The sequence below is a fragment of the Cydia pomonella genome, chromosome 6, assembly GCF_033807575.1.
Source record: "Cydia pomonella isolate Wapato2018A chromosome 6, ilCydPomo1, whole genome shotgun sequence".
NCBI classification, from domain to species: domain Eukaryota; kingdom Metazoa; phylum Arthropoda; class Insecta; order Lepidoptera; family Tortricidae; genus Cydia; species Cydia pomonella.
Window position 1 is genome coordinate 25711167 of NC_084708.1, and position 27968 is coordinate 25739134.

A 27968-nucleotide genomic window follows, 5' to 3' on the forward strand; every position below is an offset into this window, starting at 1 on the left:
TTGCAGAGTTTCTCAAAATTTCCGTTTTATTTCGTGATTCTGTTTTCTACATCATAATCTAGCAATTATAACGAATATTTTCCTATATATATTCAATTCAATTATTTATTTATATCGAATATAGGGTTAGGTGTTAGTACAGTACGACGAATCTTAAAATTAATTGATGTTAGTGACATAGAATGTACAAATAATTTATAATAATAATATAATATATTGCACGTATACGTTCAACCTGACGAGGGGACCCAAACGCTTGAGAAAATCGACAATCTCACACAGCACGATACATAACAGGTAACTTTCTCCTGGGGCTTATTATACCTTATCTCATGGGCTGATACGTCTGTAGCCTGTATAGTTAAGAGGCTGTCAACACCCAATGTCCTTGAAATTGATGTTACTTAAACAGTTTTTTAAGAAAGACTATTTGTCTAAGTCAAGTAAGAAAAATATATGTTCATAATTATTATATTTCAAAGACCGTGGTTGTACTCGATACATGATTGAACGAAATCGGCTCGATAGAAAATAATTGCAAAGATTGGTCTTAAAATCACAATTAAACGGTTCTATGTCTTTATTTTTTTGACTTATGGGTCTGCAATTAAAATCACAATTTCAAAACATTTATATCTAAACCGCTGTTGAGTAAAATATTACACTAATAATCCACTTTTTTTTATTTAAATATTTTTCTTATTATTCCCTTGCCCAGGCCCAGTAACATGCGACAGTGCTATCTCATTTACTCCGATACAAATAGACAGTGTGCGCGCTTTAGGTATTGACAGCCTCTTAAGTATGGGATTAGAGTCACGCAAGCCCCTAAGGATTACGAACTTCACGTCATGGATACAATTCATATATTGACAAAATTACGTGGCTGTCCATTGGAATAAATCTCACAGAATAATCTAAGCTAAAATTAACTAAATTTTAGAATTTTACCCGCATGTCATCATGAAACGCCTGTGAAGTGCTCATCATAATTGACATGAAGCTCCCGGTCCGTCCTAATTTCAACTTCAACAAGTCGTATATGCTTTTAAATGTTGTACTTCATACGCCGTTTTAGAACTAAATAACTCGGTCGAATATCCGGCCCATACTTTTAATGGAACTCCATTGTGAGAGGCCACATAACGTGTATGCACTTGGTATTTTTGTGTTGTATTCGGACGAGTGAAGTTCGCTGACGTTTAAGGTACAATATAAAAGTACAGTGCAATACAAATATACCTATTTCGCTGCTTACCAAAACAATATATAGAACGAATAATGTAAAACTATGTTTTATAAAGGAATAAATGAATGAATGAATGAAATATTGCCGAAATAGGGTCGGCAACAGGCATGTAACACCTCTGGAGGCGTCCATAGGCTATGGTGACTGCTTACCATCAGGCCGGCCGTATGCTTGTTTGCTACTGTAGTACAAAAAAATATACTGTGCGTAAATTCAATATAGTTTACAAATTGAAAGCTTTGGACATTTAAGTCGCTCGGAAGGATTCGAATATGAATTTCCTAATATTTTTTTAGCCTAATGTATTCTTTTGCTGCAACGATGGCAAACAAACATACGGCCCGACTAATGGACATTGATTACCTTAACCTGTTAACTGCGTACGACAGGGATGTAATATGCCGACACTTTGAAAACCATCACCTGCCGACACTGTGTAAAGTGTCTACTTATTTGGGCCAGTCTCAAACATGTTTTTTGGATAAACTAACCCTAAAACACATTTAAAAAAAAAATTGATAACCACCTCCTTTTGAAATCTTAGTCGGTTAAAAATCACATTATTTATGTCGAGCGTATTGATTTGTTGTTAAAACTTCCCGTTCCATGTATTACATAGCTCTAAATCCATTAAAAGTGCTTGAGTCAAGGTCGCTTGGAGGTACTAAGAACGAAGGCATCTCAGCGATCTCGTATAAGTTTGAATAAGCCCGACCACAATGGTTATTGTCTCAGCGCTCCGCGGCATAATGGTGGCTTAGCGCCTATTCAAAAACCACTATCTGGAAAACCAAAGATCACATGGCCTTTAATCTCGTTACAACTGTGTTCCATGACAGGTCTCTCTTATACTGGATGAGTAACAAACTTTCGGTTGGCGTAGGTGGATGAGATGGCGGTGAACGTGGATGCTCCTAATTGTTGTGACACTGCGCCATTGTTCCACGGGACGCGTTGAGCTAGACTGTTATATACCTAGATATAGTTTGCTGAAGTTATTTAGTACCCCTGTAGTTTACTTAAAATGTTTATTATTACTTTTTTTTATTAATGAACATAAACTACAGGGGTAAGGGTAATTGTTCAAAATAAACTTTTATGCTTTGTACAAAACTAATTGGCATAGGTACAGTACGTACCAGCATTTTCTGTCAACATTACTTACTCACCTGTATGCATACAATGTTTCATGAGAAGAACATATATTAACTCAAAATATTATCAACTAAATACCATCAGGCAATTCGTCTTCGTTCGCCTCCTCGATCATAAAAAAAAAAGTTTCACGCTACATTTCTCTGCGGACTATTCAATCCTAAACGCTAGAAGTAGAGTTAAAGTTTAAAGCCTATTCCCCTAAATATTTGAATTTTGCTCTGCTCCGAATCGTAAATATCCACATGCATATATAACGTGGTGTGCGAGAAACTGCTCCGCCATTTGCCTTCATAGCGTCGCTCGCTGCACAAATTGATTCACCTCCAGCCCGAAACCGCAGCACTCTCGGCGGAATTCGAGGGTTAAACCAGGCCTCTGCTCATAGCACACAATAGATAATACTACGTACCTACAGGATACCGAGATCTGACGCCACCCTAAGGTGCAAGACGTAGGTCATTACCATATTAAAAAAACCGGCCAAGAGCATGTCGGGCCACGCTCAGAGTAGGGTTCCGTAGTTACTCTTCCGTCACAATAAGCTAAACTGGAGCTTAAAGTATGGTAGATTGTTAACCAAGGGATGAACTGTGGGTGTACGTCTTTTTACTATGAAGGGGAAACTTTTTGCGATAACTCAAAAACAGCTATACTGATCATATCCGCTATAGTTTTCATTTAATATAATTTCCGCTATAGTCTTTCTTAAGCTCTACTTCCAAGATTTTTTTCATATTTTTTGGACCTATGGTTTAAAAGTTAGAGGGGGGGGACACATTTTTTTTTCTTTCGGAGCAATTATCTCCGAATATATTCACTTTATCAAGAAATGTTTGTTGAAGACCCCTATTAGTTATGAAAGACCTTTCCAACGATATCCCACACTGTAGGGTTGAAGCAAAAAAAATGTTCACCCCCACTTTACGTGTAGGGGAGGTACCCTAAAAAAAAAAAAATTTAGATTTTATTGTACGACTTTGTCGGCTTTATTGATTTATATATCCATGCCAAATTTCAGCTTTCTAGCACTAACGACCACGGAGCAAAGCCTCAGACAGACAGACAGACATATAAGGGTTCCTAGTTGACTGCGGAACCCTAAAAAGAGTTGGGTGAGACATGTTGCTAGTTAAAATTGGATTAATATATCAGTTTTGCTTCTTTCCTCGCAAGTGCGATGAAAAACGTCGTATGAAACGCGTGTGAATTGATCATTACACACATCGGTTTTCTTATTGCGCCCAATATGCGCACAATATCGCCTCGTGTGTAATGACCAACGTAGTACACTTGTATCATAATGTTCTATTAGACACTTAGTTTTATTATTTATTAGATTTCTACTTTGTTTATTTTATTAAAGTATACTTACAAGGTGCACGAACTTTAGTACTTATGAAACTGAATTTAGTTGTATTAAGTTTACTTACTTAAGGTGAATTACTAAGTACCAGTAAGTAACAGTTATAATTATGTACAATTTTAGACTCGGACAATAGGGTTGTTTCCAATTTTTTGAAACGCTCGTATTACGTTCTATATTAACTAAAAGTTGCCCTAAAATCCAACTTTTATACTAAAAACGGCTTTAAATTTGTTAAATTAACAAAATATATTTTGACAAATACTTTCGCGCCCAAAACGCTCTTTGAAAATTCTGTGACGCCACAGTTTACGGTTTGACACATAACTACATACGCACGTAGAAGATACGAACTGTCAACTGACATATGTCATTTGTTCTTTATCGCCTAACTGTCAACAGTGTCAATCCGAGAGTTGTGACGTCATCAGAATCTTCAATGACGTTTCGAGTTTGGTCACGTGACGTGTGCCAAAAGATATTTTAAATTCAATATTTACAAAAATATGGTCATTACAGGTCCCCTAAAAGTAGTTTAACATGTTCTTATAATCCAAAAGAATTTATTAGGATACAATTCTGTCCTAAAAGCAGTGGTGGCCGAGTGGATATGACGTCCGACTTTCAATCCGGAGGTCGCGGGTTCAAATCCTGGCTCGTACCAATGAGTTTTTCGGAACTTATGTACGAAATATCATTTGATATTTACCACTAGCTTTTCGGTGAAGGAAAACATCGTGAGGAAACCTGCAATACATCTGCGACGAAATTCAAAGGTGTATGTGAAGTCCCCAATCCGCATCGGGCTAGCGTGGGGACTATAGCCCGAGCCCTCTCGCACATGAGAGGAGGCCTGTGCCCAGCAGTGGGACGTATATAGGCTGAATTATTATTATTATTATTACAATTCTGTCCTAAGATTTGTAGATGGAAACAACCCTATTGGGAGACCCAGCAAACGTTTTGTGGAGTTTGCTCAATGAATTATGTTGTTAGTGTTTGGACTCCGAGAAAAGCACAAAACAAATTAACTTAAGGCTTTACAAAAGATCAGTTTATTGGAAATTGAGTAGGTGATTTGATTGCTTCTTTTTTTATCCTCATTTTTCGTGGAATAGAATAATGAAGCATGTCCTGGGAAATGTAATGTCTGGTAAATATTTCCTTTTGTTATTTCCTGTAATTTCCCGTTCACTGTTTTTTATATAAATACTTAAATACATAGAAAACATCCATAACACAGGAATAAATATTTATACACACAAATAAATGCCCTTAGCAGGATTTGAACCTAAATACAATAATGTATAAACACTTTTTATTTTATCTTATAACGACAAAAAGTGTACAGCAAATACCTATATAATGAAACGCATTTGTTTACCGCGTAAATAACGAACATACTATTTTATACAACCGTTATACAATAGAGAGCTTTTTAATAAAGCTTGATTATATCACTATTGTATACAATATTTTTTCTATGAGTTATCTAAGACATTCCTTTTTTTACTTTTAAATAATTAATGAAAATTGGAGGTTTCCAGGTCACGACAAAAATATCTCATGGGAAGTAAAATCTATTGACATCTTCCAATATATTTATAACCGACAGTTAACAGCATGGACTTACGATGGCAATATCGTGATACCCGGAAAATGTGCCTAAAATTGTTTTAATAAGAATAAAAGGCCTATTTATAACGTGAGCTCACTCTCCGAAATCATTTGTGGGCGAAACAAAGGACCGGCAATATTTTTCGTGCGAACTCTTGTGTTGAGGAGGAAATGTTTTGTTCCAATGAATCAAGCGTCGTGGAAATGGAGAGGGCCTGTTCAAACATTATTTATAAAGTTTATTTCACAGTGGGATAAAGTTGTAGTAAGCGGCGCATTAAAAGACTCTTTTATCTACATAATATATGTACATACGTACCTCTATGATGAACAAATTCCTTATATGTGACAATATTCGTTTGCGTTATAAAAACGTTGTTGGTGAAACATTTAGTTTCTGAACGCATCATAAAGAGTATAATTATAATATAAGTGAAGATAAAACAGTGTATGTAACTGTACCTACGTACAAATAAGGTATTCAAATACTTGTGTGATGTTTTTATGAAACTCACTATTTTAGCTCGTTACATAAACTGACACTCTTTTATTTTAATGCCTTTTTAGGGTTCCGTAGCCAAATGGCATAAAACGGAACCCTTATAGTTTCGCCATGTCCGTCTGTCTGTCTGTCTGTCTGTCTGTCTGTCTGTCTGTCTGTCTGTCTGTCTGTCCGAGGCTTTGCTCCGTGGTCGTTAGTGCTAGAAAGCTGAAATTTGGCATGGATATATAAATCAATAAAGCCGACAAAGTCGTACAATAAAATCTAAAAAATTGATGGTTTTTAGGGTACCTCCCCTACACGTAAAGTGGGGGTGAAATTTTTTTTTCGCTTCAACCATTAAGTGTGGGGTATCGTTGGAAAGGTCTTTCAAAACTAATAGGGGTTTTCAAAAAACATTTTTTGATAAAGTGAATATATTCGGAGATAATCGCTCCGAAAGAAAAATAAAATGTGTCCCCCCCCCTCTAACTTTTGAACCATAGGTCCAAAAAATATGAAAAAAATCGTGGAAGTAGAGCTTAAGAAAGACATTAAATGAAAACTATAGCGGACATGATCAGTTTAGCTGTTTTTGAGTTATCGCAAAAAGTTTTCCCTTCATAGTAAAAAGACTTATTTTAATTAGGTACTGATTATGCAAATTTGCCTATTTGTTTAACTCAGGTGAAAGGTACCGTTTCATCCCTTGGCTAACAATTTACTATACTTTAAGCTTACCAGTTTAGCTTATTGTGACAGAAGAGTAACTACGGAACCCTACACTGAGCGTGGCCCGACATGCTCTTGGCCGGTTATTTATGTAGCATATACTACTAGTACCTGGGCGACCGAGCAATGCTCGGTTATAACTATTTATTGTAATATGGTGGTGTATACGTGATAATCTTAACTACTTACATTTTTTTACTAAATTAAACTTGTCTAAAACAATAAAAATTAAAATAGTACATTACGATACAAGTGCGAAAAATAGGAAATTCGAAACGAGTGGCGATAAATTAAAACACGACCGAAGGGAGTGTTTTAAATCGACACGAGTTGCGAATTACCTATTCGCACATGTATCGTACAACGTTTTACAGTACATATGGCCCTTTAAATGTTCGACACAGTAACGTAATATGCTACTTCTCGCACTAGTGCTATAAAGTAGCCCCATATGTACTGTAAAATTATATATAAACTTGAATATATAAAAAAACAAAAGTTAATCACCGGGCGAGATTCGAACCCGTAACACTCGTTTCTAGCCGTCCGCGTCTTAACCCACTGGACCAGACGGACAGTGGCCGGCGACACGAAATTAGCGACCATATTCTGCGTCGAAAGAAAAACGCATGAAGACTCGAAAACACGCGTTTTCCCAAACATAAGACTACTACCATACCAAATACCAAATTTCAGCGAAATCGTTAGAGCCGTTTCCGAGATCACAGAAATATATATACAAGAATTGCTCGTTTAAAGGTATAATTTACCTCCATCTTTTGTACAGCAACGCCTCTTTGTCATCCCCAATGATTGAGTTAGCTAGATTGGACTATACGGGCCTTATACATCATCGTTTGATGAGGCTAGAATCGTCTTTTTTTATATATTGGCCGTTAAGATTTAAAACCATACCAAATAGTATAATTACAATCGACCTGCTTATTATTTTTCTCTTTAAACATTGTTTTCAGTGTAAATTTTCCTTTCATTTCCAGGTACATGTTCGCTAGAAACCTTTTAGCGTGAGAGCTCACACGGCTGTCATACGTAAGGCAGATCATGTTTACGTACCAGGTATTATCAACTAAGAAAATAAACAAGAAATCCATTAGGAGAGTGCCAATCTAGTTCCAAGGGAAAGGCGTTGGTAGATAACTGTAACTCAAAGATTTTCTAAAATAGACTCCGTATTGATAAGATGACAGTGGTCGACTGCTTCTCCATTTTCTACCTTGATATTGATACTATAGAAAATATTTGTATACATTTATTGTATATTAACTATAAGTCCCTCGTTTTCTCGATTTTTTGATTATTATAAAGTTTGGTGAGAATAACAAATTCCATACAATTTTTTCAATGCTTCTGATTACTATAATAATTGAAAAATCGAAAAAAATCAAAGAGGCATAGTTGTGGTTAATATACATTAAATTGCTTAAAATACTTTCTATACAGTGTGTCCCTAGCCATTGGACAAAGCCGAAATGTACATATGCATTAGGGTATTTAGAACCAGTGTACAAAGTATCATAACAACCGGTGTAGCGGTTTCGAAGAAATTAAGTAGAAATTTTGTAGCACCTAAGGTAATATCTTTCAGGGTTTGTCCAATGGCTAAGGTCACCCTGTAATGTTAATGTTTTTAAAAGAATGTGGGGACTACGTTTGTATGGAGAAGCGGTCACGTGCCGTCATCCCATTTTATCGTAACCATAAACAAGGACTTGGAGAGAGGTATATGATTTAGATAGATAAAATAATATTAAAACAAGTTAAGGTGAATGAAATGTATGAAATAAGAATATTTTTAAATTTAATGTATGTGGCATCGCCGCATCTCTACACCGTGAAATACAGCTACTTAATATAAATTAATAATAAAAAAGAAAATGTTCAAAAAGTATATGTAATAGAATAGGCTATTGCAAAACTTATCTAGCAAACTTTGTACGGTGTTATACTACACGTTCTTAAAAAATTGCTCAAGTGTAATATACAAAACGATAAGGTGCTCCAGTGAGAACTTTATTAGTACAAAGCCAAGTAATTTGCTTGTAATACTAACGGTATGAAATGTCCAATGTAAAGTAAACCCTAAATGGCTCAACAATTAAAGTACGTGTCTGTACAATAAACCGAAAACTCATTTCGTCGTTTGTTATTAAGTTGCGTTACTGCGTCACTTTCTTCTGATATGTTGACGAATGAGATGCAAGTAGCTTAAGTCGTCATACATAATCTATCTATCGAATAAGTGATCTGCGCTGTAACCTAACAATAGAGTTGGCAGTCTGCCAATATGTTTCTTAACGATCTTGCGTATTCATGCAGCAACCATTGATGTTCCCAACAAACTTTGTAATAAACTTTTATACTATGTGGGTAATGTAAAGTAAACAGAGATAAGTTATCATGCCATCATAAATAGATTATAAGATAATCTTGAAGTAAATTTAGTACGTAATTTGAATTCAGCATGGGAACTTCCTTTCATTTTTAGGATTCCGTACCAAAAACGTACAAAAAAAAACCCTTATGGTGCGACTCTGTCCGTCCGTCCACCTGTCTGTCACATCGCTAAATACCTCGAGTACCACTTAACTATCGATTTGAACACCGACACATGGAAAGTATTTTTAAAATGCCCAATATAAAGAGGGGGCGAAAATTTCAAAGTCTAGTAACTAGGTCAAGTGGGGTATCATTTGAAAGAACTCACATTGTAAATTCCAAAAATCCATAGTGAAAAAAATATATGAAGGGAAATGTGACGAAATACCATAATTCAATTCAATTCAAATATACTTTATTCATGTAGGCCTAGCAACAAGCACTTATGAATAGTAAGACAGTATTACATATAATTATCTTAATCTAATTATCAGAGCAATTTATTGATGTTGTAAATATTATTCCATATATAATACTAATGAATATAATTCATAGATCAAATTTAATACTAAAACTTTCACAAAATACAGTCATACAAAAAAAAATGTATAAAAAATACTAGTCTAGATTGTTTCTAGAATAAATTCTAAATGTCAAACAAATATAATAAAAACAAAAACACATACGATTTATCTCTGAACATTTGTCAGATAATCAGACCTCTATCTTGGTAACTTTAAAAACGCTTAGGTACTAACAAAATACAGCAAAAACGGGATGTACAGTCAGCAATAAAAGGTGATATGATCAAAATACCTAGTAAGGTTGTGTTCAAATAATTTTGAACTTCTATTGCTCTATATAGTAAACAATTGTGGTTAGGTACGGAGTACTGTTGATCAATGGGAGAGGCTAGCAATAAATAGTTTATATGATATGATGAATGGATCTGAAATTGCGTGCATTACTAACATATTCTTACCACCGTAGATGAGGGATGGACCTCCAAGTTATACAAGATGGATATGCGATCTGGTGAAGGAGACTTATATCTGGCTTTGAATGGATATTTACAATAATTCACTGTAAATTTAGGTGAGTATAGACATAGAAAAAAAGAAAATGGTTTGGAAAACTCGTTAATTTATTTAATCAATACTTCATTTAAGCGTTAGCTTGTATCCATGCGGTAAAACGTGACACTCTAGTATTCACGCCCGGATACCGGGGTTGGGCGCACCCCTGGCCCCATGAGCATATTCCGACCACCACGTTGTTGTGGACCAGAGGGCCGCCCGAGTCGCCCTGGCACTGGTCGCGCCCGCCCACGTCCAGCCAGCCAGAACAGATCATGTTGTCAGTAACGTTACCGCCCACCTGGAAATTCGAAATGTAAATATTGGATCTGCAGATTATAAACAAAGGTACTTTCCGTTATGCTTGGGCAAAGTAGAGCAATTTAGAAAATTACAAGAAGCAATTCACTTATGGCATTACTCATAAATGCCTGTTAAATCTAACAAGCCCTTGATAATCGTTTGTTCTTATCCGTCACTTTGATATGTGATTGAACTTCATAGAACAGAACAAACTTTACGAGTAACATAGGTTTATTTAGTTTTATCAATACGGGAGTTTGTTCTTAGTAGTTAACATTATTTAGGTACAAGTGCAAAATTATGCCCATCCTATTCATATCCTAAAAAAAGCGGCCAAGTGCGAGTCGGACTCGCCCATGAAGGGTTCCGTACTACTTACTAGATCTCGTTCAAACTAATTTTCGGTGGAAGTCTGCATGGCAATGTATGTCATATATTTTTTTTAGATTTTACATTCTGTCATTTTAGAAATTACGGGGGGGGGGGCACATTTTAACACTTTGGAAGTGTCTCTCGCGCAAACTATTCAGTTTAGAAAAAAATTATATTAGAAGCCTCAATATCATTTTTGAAGACCTATCCATAGATACCCCACACGTATGGGTTTGATGAAAAAAGATTTTTTGAGTTTCAGTTCTAAGTATAATTTATTGCTTTTTCTATTTTTGTGTAAAAATCTTAATGCGGTTCATAGAATACATCTACTTACCAAGTTTGAACAGTATAGCTCTTATAGTTTCGGAAAAAAGTGGCTGTGACATAATCGGACAGACAGACGGACATGATGAATCTATAAGGGTTCCGTTTTTTGCCATTTGGCTACGGAACCCTAAAAAGGAGCTTCATTATTCAGTAAAAAAAACAATCTAGATTCCTCATAAGTCGATGATGTCATCAGATGCTAAAATTATGAAAACAAGTCGTGCCTTAAACATGCAATCAAATAAGAACTTAAATCTACTTCAAGGATGTGGTCACTGCAAATTCTCTGTTTAAGAATCTAGATCGAATCCTGTACAATTTAACGCTACATCCAATAGACCACGAAGTAGTATGACTCGTGGTCATCGTTGCTGGACTTACCTCAAGGTAGTGGCTCTTGCAAGTAGTCTGGTTCACAACCCAGATCTGAACATGTCTCAGCTGGTCAGAACCAGAGCAGCTGGAACATGTCGCTCCCCATCCTATGGCCCAAACAGCTTGGTTGTCAGCTAAGTAGTAGTTGGCGCCGGCGATGCTGCCTGGCCGCGCCTGCATGGACAAATATACATGCAAGTTATACAGTTAAATAAGAACATTTAAAACTATCCACTGAGGGTTTGAGGGGTTCTACTTGGACAAAAATGCTTTCTTATGTCAAATTGTTCTCCTCTACAGGTCGCATATCAACTGATTCTCGTAAAATTTTTGAGCAGGTTCAATAATTTATTAGTCGAGTTTTATTTTTTAGTCGATTCACCTTTTGGAAATTTCACAAAAACTTTTTTTATAGAATAAGTACAAAGGCACTTCCAGTGTTATCAAAATGATTTGAATGACGTCAAAATCAAACTACAAATTAAAAACTTCTTAGTAACCGTCGAAAGGGAGTTTATCTAGTCTCAAAACAGCAGGAGTAATCGTGTCGACTTGACAATTTCTGTAGCTACCTGATAACTCTGAGAGATAGTAGTCGCGGAGCGCAGCAGAGCGACGTCGTTGTCAAGAGTTCTGGTATTATGGCTGGGGTGGATGAGGATAGATCTGACGTTGTGGACCACGCCACCGCTGTTGGCCCAGGTGGAACCTACGCGGATTCGCCATCTGTTTGCTGCGTCACCCCTGAAAGAGTTTATTTTTACTTAAGTTGAGTTACAATTGATTTTACATAGTTTTACGTAGTTTCTTCATCATGTCGTCTTTTACTTTTGACTTACACTTAAGACGTATCAAGTCTGGCTAAATGCCGATTACAGCTTCCTAATAGAATGTAAACTGTCGTGAGTCATACTTACTAACGTTAAGCTAATTATACTCACGTATTATTAAACACTCGCGCAACATGTTTCGAAGAGTCTAGGTCTCCTTTTTCAAGCACTAACAGAGCAAATAGCGTTCACGATGGGCGCGCTTTGCGTACTGCAGCACGCCGCGTCGCGCGATGAGCGCGCGCTGAGAGAATCGGTTGGGGGTTGGGGGAGGTCTTGCACTGTTGTTGTAGCGAGCATGGTAGTGGGTTTGGGTCAATGTGTAGCTGAATTGTTGTAACAAGTTAATCTAATGTTGGTTAGAATTCTTTAATTTGTAGGGAGATGCTTTCGGTACATTAAGTCAACCTGAAGCGGCAGAGAAAGATATAGTATTTTGTACAATCGTGATTATATATAATAGGGGGCTTTTTAATCGAGTACCGTGTTTAGGCAACGAAGCTTGCTGACGTGCCTAAGTAAGGTACGAGATAGAAAAGATTGATTACATCACTATTGTATACAATACTTCTTCTACGACTCATCTAAAATAGTACTTATTTACTATAAAACCTAAATTAATGAAAATTCGTATCTCAGTAGACAAAATGTAGTATAAAAGAAAAACGCGCAAAGTCTTACTTACACAAAGCAATGGGCGGCCGACAGAATGGATCTAGTATTGAGGATAGTCCCACTGCACGACTGACTGTAGGTGATCAGGTTCCAAGAGTACAACAATGGAGCTGCGAATGGGTACTGGTCGATGGTCGTCACGGAGCCACCGACGATCCTCTGAGGGTTTCTGGGAACCGCTAGAAATGTATATTACAAATACAACAAACAAACGACAATACAATATAATTTATTGAAAAAGTATTGTACAGTGGTTGCTCTAAAGGGATTGTTATTAGAGAAAAGTGATTTACAAATGCCTAAACAAGAATTTCCTGTGTTTCAGGCAGAAAAAGACAATATTTATTATTTTTAATTATTAACTTAATTATAAATTAGAAGTAGTACACAGTAAAAGTCTTATCACCTTAACAATATATACTTAAATATTAAAATTAACACTTTATAGAACTTTTTCCGAAAATTTAAATAGTTTATGTTAAGTCTTTGGGGAACAAGACTCCTCCTCATATTTGAGAGGGACTGTGCTGTTATTAGTATTTTGATTATTTTTTTGACTGTAATTGCTACGACGCCGTATAAAATAACCACGATTTCATAATAATGGATTCGTGTAATGTTAATAATATATGCCACTGTCTAGTAGTTTTTAATAAAAACATTGTTCAAAGATGTAGCTTCGAATCCCACGTTAGTCAGAGTTAATCATAGTTTATTTTATTATTGTGATTGACATCTGCGTATGTTACTTATAAATGGATTAGTTATAATAAATATGGTCCAAAAATACTGCTTTTTGTTTATTTTCACTGGCTTGTGAGAGTGACAAACCTAAATCATGTTTTAATTAGAAAGACCCTGACTGTGATTTAATTTGGTTTGTGATCTGGTTGTCTTTTATTTGAAAAATTAATGATTCTCGTTTATAGTGACATGACTGTTACAAAAAAAATGCACGCAGTAATAGATCAAATAAAAAACTTATTTTTACTCACCCGTGACGCCATTAAGGCAAACCGCCACTAAAACCAAAGTAAAATGCATCTTGTCTAACCACACACGGAGTGCCATCAATCAGAGCTATTGTCTTTTATACCTGTGATTAGATAATCGATAAAGTAATTATAGATATTGACCAGTACCAATTAATCTTAAAGGAGTTCATGTTCGGATCAGAAGTATTGATAAGAAATGAGTCATATGATTACATAGTATTGGATGATTCCATGTGTTTTCGAACATAAGTGGGTCATACGTCACTCATATAAAAAATCTCACCTGTTATTAGTAGTTAAGGCTTTTTAGCTTACTCTCAGTTATCAAGTCATAACTTTTAAAGGGAATTTATGATTTCTAGGTATGTTAAAGTAAAGATACTATTCACTTTAACATTCAGAAAGAAAAATGTTTTTATCTTTAAATTGTGGAGTTGTAACATGGCAAACCTGCATGGTGCAGTCACCGCGCGCACTGGCCGGTAATAAAAAATATGCCCTTTTCGCTCGTCTTTTGTTTTCTTCGGGTGAAATTTTCTCGACAATTTGAAGGCGAATCGCACGACTCCAATTACATTTATCTAATGTTATTAAAGCTTAAACGCTGTATTGTTATTTAAAAAAGATTTCTTACTTAATGGGCTGCCCCTAACGCAGGTAAAGATTGTATATAATTATGTTTAAGTTCTGTTTGTGTTTTAACCTAATCCAAATCTTATTTGTACGTCACTGGTTCTTGTAACAGAATGAGGCTTGGGTTAGGTTCCGACCCGAAATTTAAGAACGCACGATTGTTGCAGCCCTTTCTTCTCGTTTAAAATTGAAGACTACTTATTTCTTGACAATCGCTGCTGAAGTTTTCATCTGATTGTGCCTGGTGGGCCCGCGTAGCCCTCAGTAGCACCTGCTGCCAGGATTCATCGTTTGGCTCGATGAAGATTCAAGAACGTTAAGGCCAGTGACGATATTTTATTATTTTAGAGTAGACTCGCGTACTGACAGATATTAGTTCATTTTATTGTATATTTTTACAATAAGAACCTGTACCCCTAGTGTAAATTTGATCGACATCATAACGTGACGAACGCGTTTGCGTTAAGTCTCATTTTATATAGGATTTTGAGCTTCCAAAACGTCCCGCTTGGCGCGCTCTCTCTAAATCCAATACAAAATGAGACTAAACGCAAACGCGTACGTCACGTTTCGAAATCGAATTTATTTACACTAGGAGTACTGGTTTCATTTAGTTATTACCGCTTTAGTTAGCCGGCTACAGAGTGATGAAAAGAAAATATGAAAAGGTGATGTACTTATTCTCTATCAAGTGGATATCAGTGTCCACTATACGCTTATTGGAATCTTTATAATAAAATGTGTAGCAAATAATCTATTCTCTATTCGTTATTCGTATTCGCGGGCTGGGTTTCCGCAACTCGACGTCGCAATTCGCGCCTATTTTGCGTGATGGTGGGTTGACGGCACTACTCCTGCCAACCCAACTCTACCAGGAAGCCTAGCAGACCCTTGATGTTGCCGACGACTTCTGGGAGAGACCCCGGGGAACCGAGGTATTGTGCCCGGTATTCTGCCACCCCTGGGCATTAATCTATTCTCTATATGTGGCTTTAATTTGGTCAAAATTACAAAACCTTTCCTGTCACCCGTACACATATTTCAATTTGGCTAAAAGTTTGATAAATCGTTCCGAATGAAATAACAATTCATATTCACTTTAGCACACATGAGCGCCATATATTTGCAGAAAAATAAACTTGAAACAGTTGAAACACGGAATGAACGTTTTCATTTTCATGATGTTACGTTGCCTTGTTCCAGAAATGTTTTGTTTGATTGAGGGAAATTAAAAAAAGTGATTCATAAAAATTTGTCTATTCCGTTATTTTTGTGACATTTTTATTTTACTTGGACTTATTTGCTTATTTAATGAATATTGCCTATTTTCTTTTTTTGTTTTGGTAATTACACTTAAAACATTTGATGTATTGAAAAATCATGTATATGAATGAAAAATATTAAATGAAAAGTTTTGATCCTTTAATTTGATTTTCTGCTTCACAAAATTAATGCTTAGATGTCAACTGACTCTTTTAAGGTTTTTCGGGTTAACTTAAATGGTACAAAAAATAAATTTTAGCTACTCAGTGAGTACATACGTTTATACTATTTAAAAGGAAGTTGTGAACGTAAGTTAAATTTCTAAAAAATTCAATAACCCTCTTGTACCTACCTCGTTTTTGCATGTTAGGTTTTATAAAGCTGTAAGTATTAACATTAATTTTTACTTTTTACTTTATTTTACTTATTACTAACACACATATGGGCTGTAAATGCCTGAAACAATCAATCAATCAATCAATCAAATATTTATTGATAAAATATAAGTATTTTAGTATTTTATTTTCAAATGATTATATAATTTTAATTTTAATAAGGTACTAGTGTTGTGTTTCTGTATGAGTTAAGGAATAACTGTAAAATTAAACCTTAACCTGGTGAGCTCATAGCGACCACATATCAAATGTTATCTTTTTATGAGCGGAGATACTACAGGGAAGACTAAATATCATTTTCGTGTCTATAAATTAACCGATTTTTCGAAAGATCCTAGCGTGACATATTATAGAAAACAGTTATATTTTTTATTTATTTGCAAGAAACATGGTTATACAGATGTTAAATAAGTTACAATAAATAGAGGTGCGCGCATATCTCGCCAACAATACTGGCACGCAAATAATAATTATACACAATAGATTAAAATTTACATCATGCAATTTAAACACTAAGAATTCAATTATAAAACAAATATTTACATTAATAAAAATACAAATTGATAATCTACATATTAAATGTCAAAATTTTCTAGGATCGAATAGAATGAATTCTGCACTAGCCATTGTTGTAGTTTCTTTAAAAACATCCTTAAGGTAATTCTTTAATATTACTAGGCAGTTTATTAAATAGTTTTACAAAAGTACCTATATAAAAGTTGCGCAATCGCTGGGAGCCTAGCGGTAAGAGCGTGCGACTTGCAATCCGGAGGTCGCGGGTTCAAACCCCGGCTCGTACACAATGAGTTTTTCGGAACTTATGTGCGAAATGTTATTTGATATTTACCAGTAGCTTTTCGGTGAAGGAAAACATCGTGAGGAAACCGGACTAATCCCAACAAGGCCTAGTACCCTCTGGGTTGGAAGGTCAGATGGCAGTCGCTTTCGTAAAAACTAGTGCCTACGCCAAATCTTGGGATTAGTTGTCAAAGCGGACCCCAGGCTTCCTTGAGCCGTGGCAATATGCCGGGACAACGCTAGAAGAAAAAGACAAGATTATATAAAAGTAATTACAGATGACCGCGAACAATATTGTATTCGTTAAACTAATGCTAGAGTAAAATTAGCATCGCATTATCCCAATAATTCTGCAATTTGCGTTGTAGCAATCTGCAAAATAATTAAAATGTAATGGATTACCATCCGAAATGAACACCGAAATTGAACGTACTTTGACTTTAAATTATGACATTTTGTTACCATTGCATGCAGTTCCGGTCAATAATATATCACGTCCATGTTTTTATGGTAGAACTTTTTTTAGATGAGTATATTTGTAAGTGATTTCCACCTCACTATTGTAATCTAGTACGAGTAGTAGACCTTTGTGCGAGCAATGTTTAAACGCGGTTTATATATAATTAATTCTGGAGGTGCGACGGGAGTCTGGTTCTGGCTGAAAAACAGCGCTGAATTGTCACCCATGTGGGCGGGCACTTTCAGCATCAAGCTGACGCCAAAACCGTTTGCCACATTATTAGAAATAAATATATTATATTACAAGGTATACCAAGTATTATTAGAATAGTTAATTTAAATTAAGTTAGGTTGTTTTTTGTACTCGTTTTTTGTGGCAATAAAGTATTTATCTTTCTTTCTAATACCGTATCAATAACAGATTTTTAAACGAATGCTCTTTATAGTGATAGAACTATAAGTTAAGCGTAGAGTGCTTACTCCATATATCAGATTCCTAATTTAATAAATAATAAGTTTTATGGGAGGTGTGATAAAATGGTAAAAATATGGTATATTAATAAGTTACTCGCTTATTAAGCTTAAGTGTTGTTAATAAATCAATAAATATTAAGTATAGGACATTTTTTTACAAATTGACTAAGCCCCACGGTAAGCTCAAGAAGGCTTGTTTTGTGGGTACTCAGACAACAATATATATAGTATAAAAATGCTGTTATTAACATATTTTATTTACAACTTATATTAAATACTTAAATACATAGAAAACAACCATGACTCAGGAACAAATATCTGTGCTCAACAGTCATCACTCATCACACAAATGAATGCCCTTACGGACCGTCGGCTTCATAGGCAAAATCACTATTCACTAGGCTAGACCGATCGTCTTATTAAATAAATAATAGTAAATTGTGATACAAGTACGTGCTAAGTTGGTCAGTACACACAAGGCGATATTGTGCGCGCAAGCTGCAAGCGAGCACGCAATAAGAAAGCCGATGTGTGTAATGACCATAGCGCACGCGTTTCATACGACGTTTTTCAACACACATGCGAGGAAAAAATAAACTTTCATATTAATCAAATTTTATTTGTTAAATCGGTTAGTAAAAGTCTTAATTGCATCTGTCATACTGCCTGCCGCCTCTCGCCTCGCCGCTGGCGCCGGCGGACCCCGGCAGGTCGGCGGGGCGCCGGCTCCCGCCAGTCCACGTTGTAAAATCTACTCGACCAATTTAAGAAGGCTCCGTTTCCATACATATTATTAGCAATCAGTTACCTTCTTAACTCAGTCGGATAATATAATGAAAAAGCACTCGTGCTAATATACTGAAAAAGCACGCGTGTTTAATATCTGGGATTATGAGCCAAAAATCGGTGGAATAAAAACGCCGTTTTGAGCAAGTGTGTTGAAAATAAATATTATAGGACATTATTACATACATTGACTACCCACAGTAAGCTCAATAAGGCTTGTGTTGTTGTTGTGTTACAAATACGTTTTCGCAAAGCTCGCTTTAAATTTTATAGTGTATGTATGGCGTGAGCATTCTAAGCTTACCTACTTATTTCTCTGTCCTAGTGGAGGCTAGTGATCTAGAGAGGGCAGTGCGGTATGCTGTGTAATTGGCTACGTAACGTACGGTAAGCAATGAAATATACTGAATAGTTATGCCCTTAACTCGATTGAAATACAACACAAGCTGTTCTTCAGTACATCTTAGGAACACAAAGATTAGTTATGCCAAAGCCAAAGGAAATCTTTTGTTCATACAACGCCATATGTGACCTTTTTTGTGCTTTCTGCAAGCACTACTATACCTATGTACATTTTTTAATGATTTATTGTACTACTCAACCATAGGACCTACGTGTTTTCTATTTGGAAAAATGGAAATTTACTGGATACCTACTGGATATGCAAGCACAATTGATTGATAAAAAAGACATACATACGGTGTTGTATTTCAAGTCTGGTTTAGCGTTACAGTTTTTGGCTAATATTTTAAAGATATAATAAAACGAAAAACTATTTCTTTCAAAACAATTTAAGCGGTCTTATGAATCTATTAAATTAAATATAAATTGTCCTTGGCCATCAGAATCACCCGGGCACTGGCCCCTGCCAATATCTAGATTAATAGCAAGAAAAGACCAAACATACAAAAATACTATTTATTTGTGATCATAAATTTAAGCAGTTCTCTGAATCCATTCAGTAAACGAAGAAACCCGAGCGTTGACCCCAGGGTAAAAAGCTAGAGCACAACTGTTTCCCCACGAACACACTCCAACCACCACATTGCCTCCATGGATCAGAGGGCCTCCAGAATCGCCTTGGCACTGGTCTCTGCCGCCAACGTCGAGCCAGCCAGAGCAGAGCATGTCGTTGGTGATGTATACGCCGATATAAGCGTAGCGGTAGCGACAGATGGCGTTGCTCACGTACCAGACGTCGACTTCGCGGAGCTGTTCTGCTTGCACGCCGCCGGGCTGAAAAATATTTTTTAAGCAGTCAGGCCAATTCAAACGTACACTGACATCAAAATGACATCGGTCCATCTTGCTCGCACCAATACATATACCAACAAGTACGAGAAAAATGCATGAAAACTGAATCACATATTTGCGAGTAGATGTCCTTATACGTTTGAATTGGCCTGAGCGTCGTTTTTTTTATTCCTTAATTACTTAACAGAGGAAGAGCGCTGAAGGCACCTCTCTAAGAGCGACATCGATCATTAGTCAATTAATTTTAAAGTCGCCAGAGTTTTGTCTACGCCCGATTTTGTATTGTTGTCTATTAGTTTTACTTCTTCTGTTAGTCCTGAGGCCTTTACTCCATTAAGCACACATACACACTGTGTATGAAATAAAGAATAAAAGATATGGAATACAGGACTTTTTTTCATCTTAAAAGCTTGAGGGTCTATCCGGATATTTGCGCACTCACGAGCTTATCATGCTGATCAGATCCGCGTAGTGACAATGTGACGGACTCTATCTGAAATCTTAGTTTGAGGATATCGTGCTTCATTATGACAAAAGGTTCATTTTCGACCAATCTCTTAATACTATACAAACCTATACAGAGAATTTAGATCACCTAAGTACGGAGTTGTACATGATTTCAATTTCTTATTTTTAAGCAAATGAACGAAAAAACGTTACTCAACTTACAGAAAGGGTTCCCCATCCAATAGCGACGACTAAATCATTATGAGGCAGATCATAGCTGTGTCCAGGCACAACCATAGGCTGCACCACATCACTAAATACTATAGTAGTCGCTGTGTGAAGTATAGCTATGTCAGCACCAGCGGTCGCTCGGACGTAGTCGGGATGGTTGAAGATCTCACGAAGGTGGTGGACGACACCTCCGCTGTTGGCCATTGTGGAGCCGACGCGGACGCGCCATCTTGCAGGGGTGTCACCTCTGAAATGCGGAAATATTTATCTAAATAAAATCAAATAAATAGACAATCGTCTGGAACAATAATATTTAAAATTTGTGGGAAAGGACTGGCTGGTCAATTTTTCAAGCGCTGATTGAATTCAAATTTATTTCATTATATTTACCTTGCTGGATATATTATAATGGGTTAAGTATTAAACTACACTGCTCAATCTGCGCATAAAAGAAAGAGGTTCAGTATTTCAATAGCATTGCCAAAATGAGGCATTCGAGCGTCGTATAAGTAGTTGTGTCTTTCTTGTCTTTTTACGAATTCGGATTAACCCAACTTATCAGTAATTCCACTGATTATCAACAATCAACAGTCATTATAGTGGTGATAATATGGTTTATATGACAGTGACAACACGAATTTTAATGATTCTGTGTAAGTATTTATATGTATTTATTACTATCAAAAATACCAAAATACAAAATGGTATCTGTTCTAAGAAGCTAAGAAGTAAATTTTGAAGACTATCATGTCCTCAGCTATCCCTAAGATATTTTTTACTTTTAGTTATACAAAGCAAAGTACAGTCGACAACCTCCAGTGCAGCAGAACCTCCGACATGAAAAGGTTACCTTCCCACCTTCCGTTGGATAATTTTTAACTATAACTTACACAAAGCAATGTGCAGCCGACAATATAGCTCTGGAGTTGAGCACGGAGCCTCCGCAAGACTGGTGATACGTCAGCAGGTTCCAGGAATACATCATGGCGGCCATGAAGGGGTACTTTTCGATGCTCGTCACCTCCCCGCCGACGATCCTCTGGATGTTCTTTGGTGCCGCTGAAAACATTATAATGTCTTTAGAATAGTTTTATGGCTATATTTCTAAAACGCTTGTTTTAAAAATTTCATTTTGTTGTAATGTTTTGCAATTTTTTTATTGCTTGCAATTTGCGTTCATTTTTAGTGTTTTCTTGGATATTTTTACAAGGAAAACGTTATCATAAAAATTCAAAGTAAATTATAAAATTTCTAGTCAAAGAAATCTAGCATAACTTATTGCAAATGCAAGAGCGGTTAAGGATTCGTACTTCTGTCAGAATGATGTATTAGAACTTCACGATAACGTCAATAATTTAACATATTGAACAATATTTGACCTACATACCCCCAACCACGGCGAGGCCAAAGGCCACCAATGCAAGATCAACACTCATCTTCACCATTTCATTAACAAATAGTTTAGCCAACCATATAATTATGTAAGTGTTAACTGACTTCTAACAATGACTTCACAATGAACTACATTTGACCTACATACCTGCAACCATGGCGAGGCCAAAGGCCACCAAAACAAGAGCGACACGCATCTTGAACAATATCGTTGTCGAATGACAGAGCCCTTGGTATGAATACTTGTCTTCTAATTACGGACCGATAAATACTTGATAACATTATCATTATCAAAGACATTGATGTAATTGTAATTTAATCTATAAAGCGTAACTACATCTAAAGCCATCAGAGCCATAGCACTTATCAACATCGTCACTGCAGAAGGAAGAGTTATCAAGGAATCCAGTTTGATATAGTACTGCTTATAAAATTTGTATATCTGTTACAATTGTCGCGAACGTATTGCGAACCAGCTAATATTTGCCAACGTCATGGAGTAGATGGCGTTAGTAGTCACGTTTAAGTAACCGCTTCTAGGTTATTGGGATTTTTTGAGGGAAGTTGAGAGGGTAGATGAGAACGACAGTAGGAAAAAGGAGGTTGTGTGCGAACAAATCGACGCGGCAGTGATATTTGCTTTTAGATCAAGTCAAGAACGTTCTTATGGTGTTATTAGAATAATGATGTGTCTCTGGTATATTGTGACCAACGTTATCAGTACTCAGAGTGAACAGTGATCCAGTGAGGCTAATATGAACTTAAGGTAAACTTTGTGTGAGGAATGGGGTCGCTATAAGGGGAGGTTTGGAGGCGACTATTAAGCTCATGAAACCAGGTGGATAATCATGTGATACTCATGTTATATGTAGGTAATAAAGTCGGACACCAGCACAACTCATATCGTCATCTCACTAACATCCAGGCCTCATAGGTATGTAGTACATTTACATATCGCTTTCCAGTATCCGTAAAAGCATTAGCTCATTCGATAGGTTAATAAGTATGGTGAGCTTGACGACATGGTGGAGCATGCTGGGAATTTTTATTCACATGCACTGTTATCATCATCAAAAGTAACATATGTTTATCTCTAACTACAACTAACGAGCTACAATATTTGGTTTATTTAATTCAATTTAATGTTTTATTTCAACCATGAAGCCCATATTTATATTATTTCTACCAAAAAGGTATTCAGCAGGCGAATGTTAGTGGTTCACCTGAGCACATAGGCAATTGAGTGAGTACCTACATACATTTTAACTGAACATTCTTGCTCTTTGATATACAAGAGATTGCAAGTGTCAGTAGGTATCATAATATAGTTTATAAAAAGCAGATATATAAATACATACTTTCACGATTATTAATATTTTGCGACAAAGGGTAGTCTGAATTAAAAAGCTCTCTTTAATCTTTGAAAACAGTGTGTTTATTAGCCCTATAGCAGCTATAAGCAGTGGAATGGAATTTCAAGTTATGGTTTTGAATGATATAAATATTTAAATTTTTATGTTTTAGAACCAGTATTTGTCACTAATTGATGTGATAAAAATGTTTGTGTTTTACCAGAGCAGCAAAGTTAGTTTTCAACTCACGTGCCTTGAAACACTCGCAACGCTCAAGATTTTACTTTTACGCTCATGATTATATGTGACGTTACTTAACAGATTCAACATTTCTATGTTAAAAGAATGAGAGAGTGGCAAAGATTGTCACATCAGAAAATATAGTTATCTCTACTGAATAATAAAAGGTAATCAGTAATCATTTATGAATCAGGTAGGTCTCAGTAAACATTCGTAATTCGTGTTTACTATAAATCCTATAAAACAAGTATTTATCATCAGTTCTTAAACACTGACTTAGTGACATTTTACCTTCAACAAGAGCCTTAGAACTCTTAAGTCTCACATTTCATTATATTGAAACCAAGTACCTAACTACATATTTCATTAAACATGTCGAAAATAATGGAGGGTGAAAGGACATTCAACTCAAATTTTAACGCCCAAAGCGGTAGAAATTTTTTCAATTGTCGGTGAAGTGTCAGCAATTATCCAATTGTTCTCTTAAATGTCCTATGAATGGTGCCATTACCATACCTGCTCATACCTAACAGGTCAAACTGCTCAAACCTAAGTTTAAGTTGAACAAGAGGTTTAACTATAATATATATTTAGGTACCTATACGTTATGTTAATTTTGATATTTATATTTGATTATGTAGGGGACAAGGCACTTTACCTACGTGTTTAGATTTAGTTGCCTGACCAATCTTTGATATAAATTAAATTAAATCATGCACTAATAAACATTTACGACATTTTGAATTAAAATTTGCTGGTCAATTTGTGTTGTGACCCAGGATGCATCCTTTCAAACAGCGACTTTATCACAGATTCAAATCATGCTGTTGATCAACAATTCATTAACAAAATAATTAACATTTTAATATTAAAATAATAAGAATCAAAATATCACATTCATTGTTCTGTTTGGCGGAATAGTTGTTATAGTTAATAGTATCAAATTTGAAGTTTATTTATCATGCGGATAGTTGATATAATGCCTTGCCGACTGTTGTTGCTTACAAACCAGTTTAGGTCTGACCTCCGATTTGGTATATTTTCTGTAACTTCGGGATCTAGTTATATTGGTGTTTATAATATTTTGTGAAAAGGACCATAATCTCTTATGAATCATGATGCTTTTGTATAACACGCATTGCTTGCAGAATATCCGCTTTATCACAAATTATCAGCTCAGCCCTGATTTGACTCGTTGTGCGCGCAAGTGTGCGTGGTGTATGGAAACAATTTATACTGTGTGTCTTTTTAGAAAACGAATGTATCATGTTTAACGTACTAGGTAGGAACCAGATTTAACATTCGTTCGTTATACTTATATGATCCATAAATATTCTCTTAGAATGAAACAAAATTTATTTTATCAAGATTAATAAAATAATACAGTACAAATATTCTTTGTTGCTCACCAATATAAAAACGAAAATAACATACAGATTAAGCACATAACTCAAACTATGGCGCACAACAAGCGGTCTTATCGCTGAAGAGCAATATCTTCTAAACAACCAAACTAGGCTATTATAATCGTATGTTTTGCGCATCCATATCTTCACTAAGCTAAAATCAGAAGCATTCGCATTGCGTGTAATTCAAAATTCGAAATTAACCCTTTCACTTCGTTTGAAGGACTAGAACCACTCATAACATAAGAGATGTTAAGGAATGTCTTGCCTCATTGTTGTTTGTTGTTACAGTTGTAAGGTATTGGTACGGGTTGGTTTCTTAGAAGTTATAGGTATCATTTAGATGTAGTAACCTATAACGTGTCTTAGTGAAAATGCAGGAGGCACTTGAAATCAGATTACAATTTGATGTCATAATATGTACACGGCTACCCAAACTCAAAGGACCAGGACCATCATTGAGACCCAATCAGAATCGCGCAGCCACTCCAATGGCACCAGCAAACTGCCAATAATGGGGCTCTCGCTAGATTTAACAGTTGGCATGCATGATATTGCTGTCCTGAAAAATAAACGGCTAAAAGGATTGTAAACGAATAAAGAACTGCCGAATATATTATGTTTAAATAATATTCACTTACTTTTTCTGTTCATGTAACTCAGCACAGTATCTTGATTCAACCCCAATTAACATTCCAATCTAGAGATTGTCATCAAAGAATCAGTAAATATCAACTTGTATAACAGTAAATTGCAAAGACAAAACTGTTTAGTATAAGCCACCAGGCTATTATAATATGTTTGCACCTAAGCCATACCCTATAGGTATAAGGACTTCCTATTATTATTCAACCATTGATTCATAGTGTGGACAGTCACAGATTAGCGATTTGATATAAACTAATTAGATAAATATTAACTTAACTTCAGAATTATGTATGTATCTATGTCATGTACATGCGATGACCCAAACCTAGGGTTAAAAATATTAAAATATATTATTATTGAGAAGACTTCAAATGAAAGGCATACTAATTGAATGGGCTAGTGGTTTCTTTATTATCTATTTTATTCGAACAAAAACAGGTAAGGGAGTGGTAGATAATTTAAAGAATAGTCACTAGCCATGCATAACTATTTTAATTTTGTTAAATGAAAGTGGAATCGAGCAGTAGATGTCAACTCAATCGAGTCTACTCGTCGTAGATGTACATATTAAGTACCTTCAACCTTCATACTCATAGTAATAATTACAAAGGCGGTAGAAGACCATGGTGGATACATTTCTGAATAAGATCAGAATTTCTCAAGTATTGTGTTATTTTAATAAATGTAATGACAGAAGGAATTCAGATATAATATCATCTATGTTGTATAATATCATCTTTAGAAACAATAAAAAGGACTTTATTATTAATTATTTTAGTATGCAAAAGCTCAGACCATTAAACCTTTAAAAGGAAGAGATTAATCATAAGCCAAATAATTATTGATAATTATTGATCGGGACACCTCAGCTTGTTAGCTTGTTTATCAGATTTAATCGGATTGAAATGCAGACTGGAGCTACACTATGATCCCAAGAATCATAATCACAATTAGAATCAGATGTCATTTTAATATTGCCGTGAAATATCGTAGTGTTAAGGCTGCACTCGACGCCAATGACCTCGCGCGTGTGGGCGGAGCTTTATACCCCTCACCGCACCACCCGCTGCAAAAGATCGAGCGCGCAGAGCTATGCGTTCGAAATAGAATATCGCTTGCTCGCGCGTGCAATGCAGCACAGGTCCGTCTAGCAATACGACTTGCCTCGCACTGCCTCCGCAGAGGGGGGTAATGGTAGGAATCTAGGCGGAATTTAGGCTTATTGTTTTTAGGAATTGAGGCATAGTTTTATGAAATTGCAAAAAGCAAGAAAACCAAATCATTTTATAGTGTCTTGTGAGAATGATTGTAAAGTTCCATATTTTTGCAGAAGTAATATCGATCTAACTGAAAGAAATAAAGTTGTGTAAATTAAAATAGATTTCCAGAAAAATATATCGTCGGTCATATCTTGTAGATTGTTATATATTTTTTGCTGCTCAGAAAGTATCAATCTTTAATATAAAATATGGTTCTGAATAACTTAGTTTTACGGTATTTTGCGGGAAGAGGAGCCGTAATTGGTTTATGTAAGACTCCTATAGTAGCAATAGTCACAAGACAGATTTATCAAAGTCTTATTCGTTGCCGTATCGTCATAAGTCACTGTGGACACCTGTCCTGTGTGGTTCTTCACCAGTGCACTCGAAGCCGCTCTTTCTTGGGCGGTGTATGCTAGCCTGTAATGTGGATTTATCTTTAATGTTATTCTGTTCGCCCAACGCCGTGTGACCATACGTCCATCCCTACGCTTCCTTGGCTCTTCCTTTCTTGGTTCGGCCTCGATAGCCGAAGAAACTAAGAACGCTATGGGTACAAACAGTGGATAACCTCGGTGATGTCGAGTTTGTCAAGAGTTGAAGCAGTTGTACCGTACTAACGTTCAAGCATTCTTCGCCAGCACCATATCTCAAATGCATCTGTCCTATGATGGGTTTCAGTTTCAATGGTCTAGGTTTCGGACATGTAAAGAATATGATCGAGAAACCAAGGCGCCCGCATTAGTCTGATCCTTGTTTTATGTTATTCCATATGCATATCCTGGCGAGTCGTTTCACCGCAGCTTTGGCCATATGAGCTCTTCTGATCACCTTTTAGTCGCAGATACCATCGTCACTTATTTAAGATACCAAGTAAACCAACAACTTGCCTCAAGATCTTGCAATTCATTGATTCTCTTAATTTTACCAGGAAGATCGACATGCATCATCTTCGTCTCATTTCTATTGATCATAAGG

General features: G+C 36.0%; 2 protein-coding genes across 2 annotated transcripts in view; one reads left to right on the forward strand and one right to left on the reverse strand.

Moving 5' to 3' along the window:
• Positions 1–27968, forward strand: part of LOC133519363 (solute carrier family 12 member 4) — a 296551-nt gene that overhangs the window by 52709 nt on the left and 215874 nt on the right. The gene's annotated exons all lie outside the window — the stretch shown is intronic.
• Positions 10121–22352, reverse strand: LOC133518574 (transmembrane protease serine 9-like). Its single transcript, XM_061852235.1, has 9 exons — positions 22234–22352; positions 21584–21752; positions 20685–20940; positions 19701–19997; positions 13954–14032; positions 12969–13137; positions 12026–12197; positions 11460–11627; positions 10121–10374 (listed from the first exon to the last, which is right to left on the reverse strand). The coding sequence occupies exons 1-9, from the start codon at positions 22280–22282 to the stop codon at positions 10162–10164; spliced, it is 1572 nt and encodes a 523-aa protein (XP_061708219.1). The 5' UTR covers positions 22283–22352; the 3' UTR covers positions 10121–10161.